Raw genomic sequence first — 12894 nt, 5'->3', positions numbered from 1 at the left:
TAATTGGTTTAGAAACGAACAGAGCACCAACAAAACAACTCCAATTAAATTGGTCCACAATATAGAGGTGCAGAGTGAATCCCCAAAACACAAAAAAACAAAAAAACAAAAAAGTTTTTTTTAAATTTGAAAATATTGTGTTGTACAAATTTCCTGCACTTCATGTGTATGCAATGAGATTGAATAGTAGATAGTTTTATATGAATTTTGGAGTGAGAAAGTCACTTGTTGATTGCTTCCAATTTCTGGTACACTAGGCAGGCTTGTGAGCCACGAAATCAGAATTGAAAGAGTAGATGTTCTCACTTAGGAATTCCAACTGCAATAAACACATGAGTAGAATAGGCTACTATGGTGATTGCTAACAGAAGTTCTGTTCAAACTGGCTCACAAATCGCTCACAGCGATGTTGTGAACAGCTTTGAAAGCTACCAAATACTATTCATAAATAAATAAATAAATAAGAGCACATTAGGGATAAGAGATTGGAAAGATTAATTGTGTGATCAAACTTCTGGACACGCAGACTGTATATTATGGTATTTGTTGTCAGAACATTCTGACCTCATCTCCAAGCACTTAACTACGAAGCTACACACTTCACACCTCCTGAAATTTGACCACAATGCATGAAATATCATCTTCACATAGCCGCCGCCGCGCTTCTTCCACAAGCTGACGTGCAGCTTTGACAGGATCATCAGTTTCTTTCACACTGTCTACAACTTCTTGGTCATCAAACATTGAAAACAAACCATTGCTTCCCAGCACGAGAAAGTGACAAGATAGGTCTATGACAATATCAGCTACATCGGGTCTGGCACTTATATGCTCCTTCATTTCTTTGTCCCCAAACGCTCGTGTTACTGCCAGCTTTCCATCCACTCGCAACTGATCCCCTACAAGTCCAATTCGAATCACCTCACGAAATATTTCAGTAGAAGAAAGGTCATATCAAATAACACGAGAAACAATTTCATCTAACCTCAAGAAGCACAGACAAGGTTAAAAGTAACACTAATTGAGACAAACCACACAAGTTTTAACACAAACTGGGTACCTCCCACACAAATTAGATGAGCAAAACTAAGATTGAATGCAATCGGGTTGCTGAATACAAAGCTTAGTGCCCAATCATTTAACATAAATATCGGCGAAGGAAAGAATCAGGTGGCAGCTCATAAACTTAACAAGAACAAGATGATACAAAATATTTGAAATTCTAACTTCAACTGCAGAGAAAATTTCTTTAAAGTCCTTGTAGATCGTATTACCTGGAAAACGTGTCACATGGCCGCCTCGAGTTTCGATGTTTGCTTTCTCTACGGGCCGCGTTGGGTCATGTTTCACCGATACTAGCTCGGCCTTGCCATTCTTACATAAAACAGCGCGAGAATCACCCAAATTGGCCACAATCAAACGGCCGCCGAGCTCGCACACCATAGCGGTCACAGCAGTGCTTCCTCCTTTCTCTGTGGAATCCAAGATGTGTCGGTCGGTAAGGAGGTACGCATCTCGAGTAGCACCTGCCGGATCTGACCATACACCCCCCTCATTGACAATGTTATTGAATAGGTTTTTCTGCAATTGTTTCGCAACAGCATCACCGTTGTGGGAGTCGAAGATGCCAAAGAACGCGACCTGTGTAAGATGAACAAATCGTGTCAAATTTTGAACTGCCAAAGATCAATGCTCGTCACGAAAGTCATCTTCTTTGTACAGTTTACACTTCCTAAAAATTTATTACAATAGGGTTGAAGTTTCCAACTGAACGCTAACAGAGGAGGAGCAAAACACTACACTTGGATTCCTACGCACCTTCCCGTCAAGCTCAAGAGAGAGAAATAAACTTCCACCAAAGTAACCTCCACAAGATTGAATAAAAAACTGCGCACGATGTGCATTGTCCAACATTAAACTATCAGAGCTAAAACTACCTGCGGTATCAAGGAGTGAGTGTCGCCGCACGGTTGAATTATGAAACCGCATAAAATTGTGCAAAAATGAAAAGTCGTTGTTCCCATGTTTGACAAAAAAATGTCAGATGGAATCACGACTAGAAAAATTGAAGAGCTCACCTCCTTGCCATGGATAATCCGGATTTCAGCCACATGCAGGTCTCCCATGGGACGCCCGGGTAACCCTCGCAGGAGGCAAAAACCCCAAACCACTTGAGGCTGCATGCTTTGGCTCTGACCGCCACCACAAATCGCTTCTCCGGATGGACCCATCTTCGCTGAAGCATCTCCTCTGCTAGCTGCCTGATGAGGCTCCACATTCACTCGAATTTTCCCTTGCTCGAGATCCTCTCCTCCCGCTTCTATGTCCAATTCAGGCTTCTTCTTCTTCCTTCCTAAAATAGGTGTTTGCAAGAAATCGTCGAAGGCATCCTCCAATTCCTTACCCTGTAAATCCATACTTGCGTCACTCGATGGCCTCCTTCTCTCCACAACCGAAATTGGTCCGCACCTCGCAAACCCAACTTCCTACATCCAATTCAATAAGCTCTCTCAACAAAACATTGAACTCATTCACATCTTCACGAAGCCCTTACTGTACCCGAGCTTACTGTACACAAAGCTGGCTTACTGGCGTACCGCGGACATTAGAAATGCCGCAAATCGCCTCTCAAACTTTCGATCGGAACAAGCAAAAACCTTCCAATCGAGACCGCGCACTATGCGGATTCGAGATCCTTCTTCGATTCCACGAGGAGCAGCCGTGACTCCGCCGCCTTTGTGATTGGTGACAAAGGTTGTGATTAATTCTACTTGGAAACATAATTAGTAACTCCTCCATTCAAACTGGGGGTCAAGATAATAACACGAATGCCTACGTGGCAGACTTTATCTTTAGCCGTTCGTTATGGCAATCAGAATGTGGAAAATGTGGCAAGTGCTGCTTCCCCGTTTGCCACGTAGGTTTTCATCCAAGCGAATTGGTTTTGCCAAGTGGAGCATTGTATCTTAGGGTTCCCCATGTTGCTCACAAGTTCCCCATGTAGCTTTGAGATCACTACCATGGCTTTTTAATATTGACTTTATTTAATTTCAGTAATCGTGCTTGTAGTCGTGTTGTAGTGAGATGTTTAAATTTCTTGCTATAATTGTAGTAAAATAATAACACATTGTGGCAATTTCGGTGTTTTGTAAAACACGTGGCATTGTATAAGAATTACACAGTAGTTATCTGAAAGATAACTGTGTGAAATAAAAATTTATGTGGTTTTAATTGTAATGTTATTGACTTCATGAGTGGTGGGAAAAATCTTTTTGCTTCATAATTAAATTAATGTAAATGAAAATAATTAACACTTTATATGAACACATTTATCATTTATCATACATTTATAAATGGGTTGATATATATTTTTATTTCTCTTACTTTTTATCAATGTGATAATAAAATTAAGTGGAATTTCATAGAATTTACACAAATTAATTTTAAGATGTTATAATTGGGTGATTTGAAAATGTCATGAGAAATACACAACTGACTTTAACTACGAAATTACCTATAAATTAATATTCATGGACTTTAATAATACACTTATATTGAATTTCAAAATAAGTACATTTCAAAAGTTGAAAAACGAATTTTAGTTTTGTGACCTTTTTTTCAAAAGCAATTGTGATTCAAAAGTTTATTGAAACATTTGTTATATTTAGTAAATATTATGTCATTAAAAACATTATTTCAGATGTTTGGAGAAAACTGTCATTTCAATTTTATTTATCTTTAATTAATGTATTGTTTAGTAAATATCACTGTGTAGTTAATATTGTAATTATTATTGTCATGGTTTCAGCAAATACTTACATATTATTAACATTGTTTGTTCGTCTTGTCTGAGTGTATCCATGTAAATTGAAATAGTATCTAATATATATAGTAATTTTAATCTGATATTTATGTAAGCTTCATATAGCCTTATTGGCATAAAATATACAAATTTGTGGATAAAGTTTTATATTATGAATTGTGATGCATTCTCTATTTACCATGAGATTTTAATTTTTTTGTCTTCTTGGGGCATGGAGTTGTGACAGTTAATACAATTATGTTTAGTCAAAATTTTTATTTATTTATTTATTTTTCATTGCACTGTAATTCAGGGTTACATAACAATTATTATATATTTATATTTATGTTGATGAATTTAATGTTTATAGAATCTCAAATCTACCACATGCCTAGTTTTTAAACTTTACATTTCTGAAGATAACTTTAAACTCCTTCTGAATAAGCACAAGCCTAATTTATGCACATGTGCCAAATATCTATATACTTGAAATTCAAATAATTTTTAGGATGTAACTTATCTATATAAAAAAATAGAATGACGTCTTTTTTCATTTTTTCCTGTAAAATAATGAAAAATTATTTTATTATTTAGTGCATGTAATTTATTAAAAAGAGACGTATAAAAATTATAACTGAAATTTATTGTACTATGTGAACATGTGAAAAGCATTTTATACATATATATACACAAAGAGAGAGAGAATAGGCTACAAATATGTTCGTATATTTAAAAAGGACATTGTTTGCAAATTTAACTATGTGGAAACTCTGTAAATAGTGTTTTATTTGTCAACAACTACTAACAATTGTTAGGATTTTAAATCTTAACAAAATACAATTTCAAAGACCTCAGAATAAATATTATTAACTTTTTCTTATTGATTGTGACCAATTATCTACTGTTTGAATATTCAAATATTCATATTTGATTCTATTAGAGATTTGTGAAGCGTTCAATCTTAATTATACTCTACATTGCTTTGTCAGCACATATCGTTCATCACTTATATTATATTGCTATTTAGTTTTGTTCATTTATTTACTTTGACCAACGTTTGAATACACATATATTCCACTTTATTAACAATTAGAACATAATTCAATGTATGACTCAGCTTGGAATTGGAAATAAAAAAATGGTAAAAATTACCTTTGTATAATGACCATCAATTTGATCATGTAGATGGACATGAGAATAATATACTTACCATATATAAAAATATAATATTTATGTCATCAACCATTCTTTTAGATACAAGACGGTTATTAACAGAATAGTCCATGTGTGAAAAAACCATTAAATAGTATTCTTTGATTCTTAGGTGCTTATTTCTAATAATAAAATTATGCTCGTTGTTATCACATTCAAACTATATATATATATATATATATATACACACACACACACAAACACACACGCACATGTGATGTGATGTGATAAGTTATAAAATGACTGAAAAGGTCTGTATCATTAAACATTTAGATTCTAGAAAAAACCCACATGCAATGAAGAATGTCACGTGTGTTTGACACTTAATACAGGAAAATCATATGCAGAAACTACTAGAAGTTACAAACCCTCGTCCAGAAATTGTTTCAAGCAATTCAAGTTTCAATTAAAATCACTGAATATTATATGAAGCAAAAAAAGAGACAATGAAAACGGTGAGTCTCATCCTTTCCTTACGAACAACATTGGCTCGATGCAACAGTTTATTACATTAAGAAAGTTAGAGATTCACAACGTTGACTTTCGCCCAGTTGACTATCGTAGATTTGACTTCCACCGCGGTTGACCTAAATGGAGGAAGTCAACAGGGTGCGTAGGCCCACCCCTTTCGAATTGCTACTTGCAGTTTCGGAAATCAGTTGCCGGCACTATCACTCCACACCGCATCAGAACTACATCTGAGTTGATTTAACTTGATTTAACTTCATACCCATACAAGCTAGTGTCCACCTCTACCTGGGATTTGCAATGATTCTTGGTCCATTGTAAAGGCCCCGCCGCACCACAAAATCACTGGGTGGGTGATATTCTTCAAGCCGCTCAACTAGACCGCATTCTTCTGCCGGCCCTGATCAGACCCACAGATGAATAAAGAAAAAGAAAACATGAGTCAGTGCATTGTAAACGCCGAACAGGAACGTATCTGAACTTTGAGAGCAAGCAGCCAAAAGCCCAGTCGCACGAGCCTTCCCGGTTGCTTATCATCATCAACCGCCAAGCTCAAAATAAGCCTAATCATAAATCTGAACCAAATGTCTGATCCAATGTGTGAGTAATAGGAACATAATGCTCACCGTCGGTTGAAGTGATGCGGTAGTACGTGCAATGTCGGCCAGTTGCTAATGAGTATGGCGGAGCCAACACATCCAGCACAGCGCATGGCGTGAGAGCCGTGAAGGCATGGATGTTGCCACCGGAAGTCGGATATAGCACCTCGGTTGCAGAGGTCCGCTGTGGTTCTTTTCCGTTTGGATCTGCTCCCAGCACATGGTTTACTACCAATTTCGCATGCCGTGCTGCACTACAGATCCTGCTTCGTTAATACTAAAACTCGTAACATACTGCAGTTCATAACCTCGATCGGTGTACGAAAGGCTAATCGGAAACTACTCTATCTGGACAGCTGCATGAGAAGACGAACTAAAACAAAAAAATGCCAGGATCAGGGGGAAAACTTACATTATCTAGGGGATTCCACAAGAGGAACGCACTTATCAACCTGTTTCAGCAGTTGTTGGCAGCTAGAGGAGAACGTACCTATTGTCGGGTTATTTTTCAACCTCTCATCATGAGGATCCACCCAGTCATAGGCTCTTATGTGCATTTTTCCATATAGTAGGCGACTAAGCACAGTCATGCCCGGATGATCATGAAGAGGTATACTTGCTAATGTAGGAAGAACGAAAACTCCCGTCTTAACATGCATAAAACACCAACCCATTTAAGCAGCAAAACAGCAGAGTCCCAGAACACAAATGCGCAGAAGTGCATCGTTCAGAGGTGTAGACCATGTCCGTTCAGACTTTGGCAACTAAAATATGAATCAAGCTTCGAAATAAGAACAAGATGATTTAAACGAAACAATCGTTCCTCACAGTGCTTCTCAAATTTCACATTGAGGACTTGTCGAACATGATCGTTGATACTCAATTCCAAATAAACCGAAATTGACTTCGAAATCGACTCCACAAATTGAAAGAATGACACGACGTGTAAGAACTTTCACCAAGTCGGGAGCGGCTCTTACAGAGAATACATCACATTCGTAAAGGTGAAGATAGCTGATGGGAGGTGCATATCTGGGCCGTCGCCAGTTGCCTGGACCGGCATCAGCAAAACCTCGAATGCCTCCATTCTGCTGCTCAGGGATTATCAGTCCAAGGTCTACTGGCTTGATACTGTCTGCAACAGACCCCGCTAAAGCGTAAACTCTCGGAGCAAGCTTTTAAGAGGATGGCCCAAATTCACAGAAGGCGTCTTAGAGATATTGGCCTTAAAGTTGGGCTTCAAATAACTAATGAAGAAAGCTGCTGAACAAAGAATAAACAAAATTGCGAAAAATTCAACCCAAATTAAATCACAATTGGAACTGAAAGTAATCCTATGGAATTCAATCTGGAAAACAAGTATTCTTTCAAATGGTTTCTTGGTCAGAAACCAACACGAAGTGCGCAATCCTGAACGTCTGAACTATAACCAGCTGAACTTAACAGCACCTGTACATATAGACTAAGGTGCCAAACACCGCGCCACTTTGATTTCAGTGTTACCAGGGTCAGAATTGTTCACTAAAGACGGCCAAAGACTGCTCGAGTTGACGTTAAACATTCAATCCATTTCATACACCAAAAGTAACCCTCTGAAAGCGAGAGAGAGAGAGAGAACTATCAATAGTTTCAAAAGATACAATAAATAGAACGTGAGTATACCCAGCACTGCCCGGACGTTGGAAACCTGCGCTTCAGACGGCACAGCGGTCGACGTGAACACTTTCTTACAAACATCGTACAATCTTTGCACCGCCGGCACAGCCGCCATAGTCATTGCGATCACCTCCCTCCTCGCCCAACCTTTTTTTCCAAACCCTACAATCCACACCTCAACTAGCAAACAAATCCCCCCTTGTCCCACCCTCTGCCACCGCCCCTCTCACGCATCACCCATCCTCACAACCCCCGGACCTAAATCCTGTTTCCCACAATCGCCCAACTTTTCAAAAACCTCCCTCACAACCCCCTCCCGCCCCTCACCGTCCCTCTTCAACCCTCTCCGTCTACTCTCTCTTTCTCTCCACAACTCAAGCCCAACAGCTCCAATTGTCAGACACAAAAACAGCCTGCGTCTACTTTTCTACCACGGAATTCAACCTTTAGAGCTCAAATATCCCACTGCGATTGCTCTCAATGCAGCAACAGTAGTGAAAAAGCCGCGAAATTGAAAGCGGAAAGCGAGAGAAGCAGAGAGAGCGAGGTGGCGATGAAATTGGAAGATGTGTGGAAGAGTAATGTGCGGGGAATGGTGCGAAGGGGAGTAACAGTTTTATGACAACGCGCGAGGGCTCACCAGAATGCGCCTTTCTCCCCCCTAGCAGAGTCATTTTGGCCCAACCAGGATTAATTACGTCCCTGTTCACACCGACGGAACTGGAACACTTTTCTGATGCGTTCACACTGTCAACAAAACTAGATCTCTCGTATGATGCGTTCACACTGTCGACGAATGGGCCTCTATTCATTAGGATGCGTTCACACAGCTGGATTTGGACCATCGTTGAGACTCGATTAGTTGTGAAGATTTGGATGGAATAAGACCATACAACATTAGCTTAGAAAAAACTTTAACCTTTTCTTTTTTCTTTTTCTTTTTTCTTTTTTCTTGGCATCTGGATGCAATTCAATGTTGAGTACTATGTATGATTTTTTAATTTAATTTAATTTTTGTAAATGTGTGCATTGTGGATTTACTTTTACATTGTAGACACTTATTTACTGTGAATATCTCAAAATAAAAATTTCTTCTTCTTTTTCTCTCTGTTAGAAAAATACATTTCCTTTTTGTATGAAGTCCATGTAAAGTGCATAAAATCTCGTATTCATCTATATAAAAGCATTACCTTAAGTAAAAATAGTCTCTTAGCAATCAATAGAAGGACTTATTTGTCTTATTGCAAGCTTAACTTCATTCTATTTTTTTTTGATATAAAGTGTATTTTTAGTGGTAACACTGCAAAAATTCTCTCTCTCTCTCTCTACATATATACATATATATATATATATATATATATATTAGCATAATTTTGGTAATTAAATGTAATCTAATTACCAATTAGACTGAAAGTTCAAATAAGGAAGCTTGTTTCTGAACATGTTTACTGCAAAATTTTCAAGAGAACCGCAATTCTTATTGATTGTAAAATAATTGAAAAAATAAAATAAAAGACTTTATAATTATTTAGTCTCATTTTAAAAAAAATTATAATTTTATTAAAAAGAATTAAAAGTCACTATTCTTTTGTTTACAATCTAGGCATTTGAGAATCTTAACATTTTTATAGATTATTTTTTTTGACTTTTAAAACATTGCAATTTGACTCTATTTTATATTAAAATTTTGTATTATAATCTATAAAATAAACCTAGGTCGAAACTTTTTTTAAAAAAAAAAAAAAAAGTTGCCCCTCCAATAATTAATCCCCTCAAAACTAATAACTAGTTGAATAACTAGTCTAATAATTAGTTGAAAATTTGAAAACCAACTCCATTCTATAGTGCATAATTAATAACTTCTGATATCTAATAACTACTTAATTTTTTATTGACTATTTTCAATTAACAGAGGTAAATACTTAAAAGTGATTGGGCAAAGCAAGGCTATGTGCTCATCAAGTCAAAAGCTAGTAGCTTAGGATTATAGAGTCCTAACAAGGCTAATTTCTATCCTACCTTTGTGGAGGCACCATCTTTTTTCTCATATTAGCACCTGCTTTTGCAGTCTTGTCCATAATGTCTTCTAAGCTCAAAATCCTAGCAACAAGAGTTATATTAGCTCTGTTGATATCAAATTGTGGTCAAATTTTCTACAACAGACAATATCAATTAACTGGGCAACAACTATACTAAGATGGTGATTTCATAGTCTTCATTTATTTTTTATTTTATTTTACAAACAAAGTGCACAGTTACTTTATTACAATAACTCAAATCTTGTTAATGACCAAGATATATAAATATGTGTTGTTGATTTATATAAACAAGGAATTTGTTTCTTAAATAATATCTCATATCTAGCAATCTATAGCATTTTTATTTTATTCATATAATGTGGTGGTAAATTTATGTTATAATGTTTTTATGTCATCACTTACATCATTTAAGAAATATTTGAAAAAAATTGAGAGTTTTAATATTCCTTCAATAAAATTAAAAAATAAACATTCTATGTAGTGAATTCATTTATTCTTTACGAAAAATAACTTATCGTAATTATGCTGTTAAATCTATACGATACTGCTAATCAGACTCACTACTAAGTAATGTTTTGCACCTCTCAGCGGCTGAAACTTAAATTTAAACCAACCGAATGCTTGTTTCCTTAGTTATCCTCTGCCACCTCCACCATCCTCATATCCTTAACCCATTCTCACACACAGAGAGGCCAATTCTTTGCCAAATCTAGACACTCGAAAGTAAAACAGGAAAGCACCAGCAGTTCTCCATGTGTAGGAAACTTTTGATTACTCAACTGAAAACCCATAAAGTAGAATATAATAGAAACAAAATAATACAAAACAGGAGTTGTCATTTAGGACTAAAACTCCATGCAGCTGAATAGTTAATGAAAACACGCTATGAACAAAACAACCTAGAAGGCTCACCCCCAGAAGTAAAAAAACATTCCCTGTATGGTGCAGGGAGTATAAACACTATGGTACAATGCACTAATTCATGCTTGTTACCAATCCAATCCAGACTATAAGCTTGTGCGTGTTCCGGAATGTTTACAAGTACAAACCTTGGTCCCATCAACAAGAGATGTTCGACTGGTATTTCGTCACACTAGGCCTTCACATGAAGCATGAAAAGTGGCTTCAAATCACTGAAACGAGTTTAATTGCTCGGAAGCTATGGCGCTTCTCAGTATGCAACCAATATTAGAGTCAGAAGAGAATGTCTTCGTCGTTATTGACGTTGTCTTGGCTACTAATCGGTCGGTTAGATCCCTGCTCCATGTATGATTTGTTCTTTAAAAGTTGCTTCTCCACCTCTTTCTTCTTGTATGCCTGCACTTTCTTCAACCTGAAAAACTCCTCCCTCTCTAATTCATCGAGCTCGCCTCTGATATATGAAATTGTGTTCTCCAACTTCGGCTTCACGACGTTCTCCAGAGCATTAACCCTCCGGTTCGTTGTTTTGATTGCCTCGTCCAAGGTCAGGAAGGATGTCTGCAATGAAGCCAATTCTACCAAAATCTCAACCGACCTCATGAACGCAGATTTGGAAAGTTGGATCTGTTGCCCACCACGACCCAACCCTGCCAAATCGTTCTTGGACTCTCCTGGTTCAATGAAGTGCTCGAATTTAGGGAGCTTCACTCCTGCCACGTTCTCCTGCCTCGCCCTAACTTTAACCGTGGCTTTATCCACATTCTCAAACACCACACACTTAATGTTATCTCCCGCTGCATATTTAGCCTCGGTTAACGAGAACGCAGATGCCTTCATGGTGCTCCCCATCGACTCCTTGGTTTCCACAATGCGCTTCAAAATCTGACGGAACTGCATGGTCAAAGCATCACTCTTCTTCTTCAACAGCTGATGCCCCTTTGTGGCACCTACCAGGCGAGCCTTGACCACCCCCATCATGGTGATAGTAGGAGCCACATTCAGTCGCTGGTTGGACCCCGACATCTTGACCTACAAAATTCCTCCGGCCCATATCTCAAAATCACCGATCAACCAGATCCACCAACAATTCACAACTCACAACTCACTACCCCCAACATACCTTTCTCCCAAAGCCCTAGAGCTCACGATCCACCATCTCTCACGCGATTCATACGCCTTACCAGCAAAGACAAAAACGGAAACTCACTTCAATCTCGAACACCACCACAAACTGATAAACACTCACCCTAGAAAATGCACTCCTCGGCTGTAACACACCCGATCGATCGTCACTCCAGACAAGAACACACGTTCGCAAAAACCCAGTGAAAAAAAACACACAAAGCACCACTCCGGCCTCTGCGTTCGACCAGGAGTTTCCGCTAGCTCTGCAATAATTCCAACATACACGAGATCTGAGGAGATACGGCGATGGATGCTCCAGTCGAGAGACATGCACTCGTGAACGCAATGAAGGACGGCAAAAGCGAGGGATGAAGACGCAAACCGCATGCGGAATCGCCAACTGGGAAGCTTGCTGATGTCATCGTCGCGAAGATCTTATGGGGCTGAGCTGGACCCTTGACCGCAATCCTACGTGGACATCCATTCAGTGTGAACAGGTCAATCGCGGGGCCACACAATATTGTGGGAAAAAAAATTGTAGCCCTGAATAGGGTTGTTCTTTCAAAATATAAGGTGAATAGTAGAAAGTAATTTCAATCTAAGATGGTTTTTTTTTCATTATAAATCTCTTGGATTGTTGCAAAAAAAAAACAAAACAAAACAAAACAAACAACAACAACTTATAAACATACTCAAAGAAGATTTGTACAAGGAGTATCTATTTCAAAATCTATATGATGTATCATTCAAATTTTGGAATATGTATCATGTTGTTCTTCATTCTTAGTGTAAAATCCAATAAAGATATATGTTATTTAAATTATAAATATATTGTTGTTATGGTTTTGATAATAATAAAATTTTAATTATTTTAAGTAAACAAAAAATTATTGCATCAAATTAGAAGAATGTTAAATAAACCCAATTTTTAAATAAATTGATCTATCCACAATGAAGAACATGGTAATTATGATGAATATGATTGATTTTCATTGGTTTTGAATCGAGTAATGGAGAAATGAAACAAGAGGTATTAAGAATTCTTATCTATAAAGCTAATATTTGTAGATCA

General features: G+C 37.6%; 3 protein-coding genes across 4 annotated transcripts; all 3 read right to left on the bottom strand.

Moving 5' to 3' along the window:
• Positions 1-498: 498 nt before the first annotated feature.
• LOC112278520 (putative protein phosphatase 2C 58) lies at positions 499-2639 on the bottom strand. Of its 2 annotated transcripts, XM_024512125.3 has the most exons (4): positions 2079-2639; positions 1819-1887; positions 1275-1641; positions 499-899 (listed from the first exon to the last, which is right to left on the bottom strand). In XM_024512125.3, the coding sequence occupies exons 1-4, from the start codon at positions 2415-2417 to the stop codon at positions 601-603; spliced, it is 1074 nt and encodes a 357-aa protein (XP_024367893.1). In that variant the 5' UTR covers positions 2418-2639; the 3' UTR covers positions 499-600. The 2 variants fall into 2 exon arrangements, with proteins under 2 accessions (XP_024367893.1, XP_024367895.1); XM_024512127.3 differs by lacking the exon at positions 1819-1887.
• Positions 2640-5482: 2843 nt separating this feature from the next.
• On the bottom strand, positions 5483-8377 carry LOC112278233 (plant cysteine oxidase 4). Its single transcript, XM_024511423.3, has 5 exons — positions 7744-8377; positions 7062-7216; positions 6572-6728; positions 6109-6330; positions 5483-5882 (listed from the first exon to the last, which is right to left on the bottom strand). Exons 1-5 carry the CDS (start codon positions 7856-7858, stop codon positions 5767-5769), a joined length of 765 nt encoding a protein of 254 aa, XP_024367191.1. The 5' UTR covers positions 7859-8377; the 3' UTR covers positions 5483-5766.
• A 2164-nt stretch (positions 8378-10541) lies between these two features.
• Positions 10542-12188, bottom strand: LOC112278278 (V-type proton ATPase subunit D). The gene is made up of 2 exons (XM_024511525.3): positions 11944-12188; positions 10542-11726 (listed from the first exon to the last, which is right to left on the bottom strand). The coding sequence occupies exon 2, from the start codon at positions 11718-11720 to the stop codon at positions 10971-10973; it is 750 nt and encodes a 249-aa protein (XP_024367293.1). The 5' UTR covers positions 11721-11726; positions 11944-12188; the 3' UTR covers positions 10542-10970.
• Positions 12189-12894: the final 706 nt, after the last annotated feature.

The sequence above is a fragment of the Physcomitrium patens genome, chromosome 25, assembly GCF_059467195.1.
Source record: "Physcomitrium patens ecotype Gransden chromosome 25, ASM5946719v1, whole genome shotgun sequence".
NCBI lineage: Eukaryota > Viridiplantae > Streptophyta > Bryopsida > Funariales > Funariaceae > Physcomitrium > Physcomitrium patens.
This window is presented reverse-complemented; position numbering and strand designations above follow the sequence as displayed.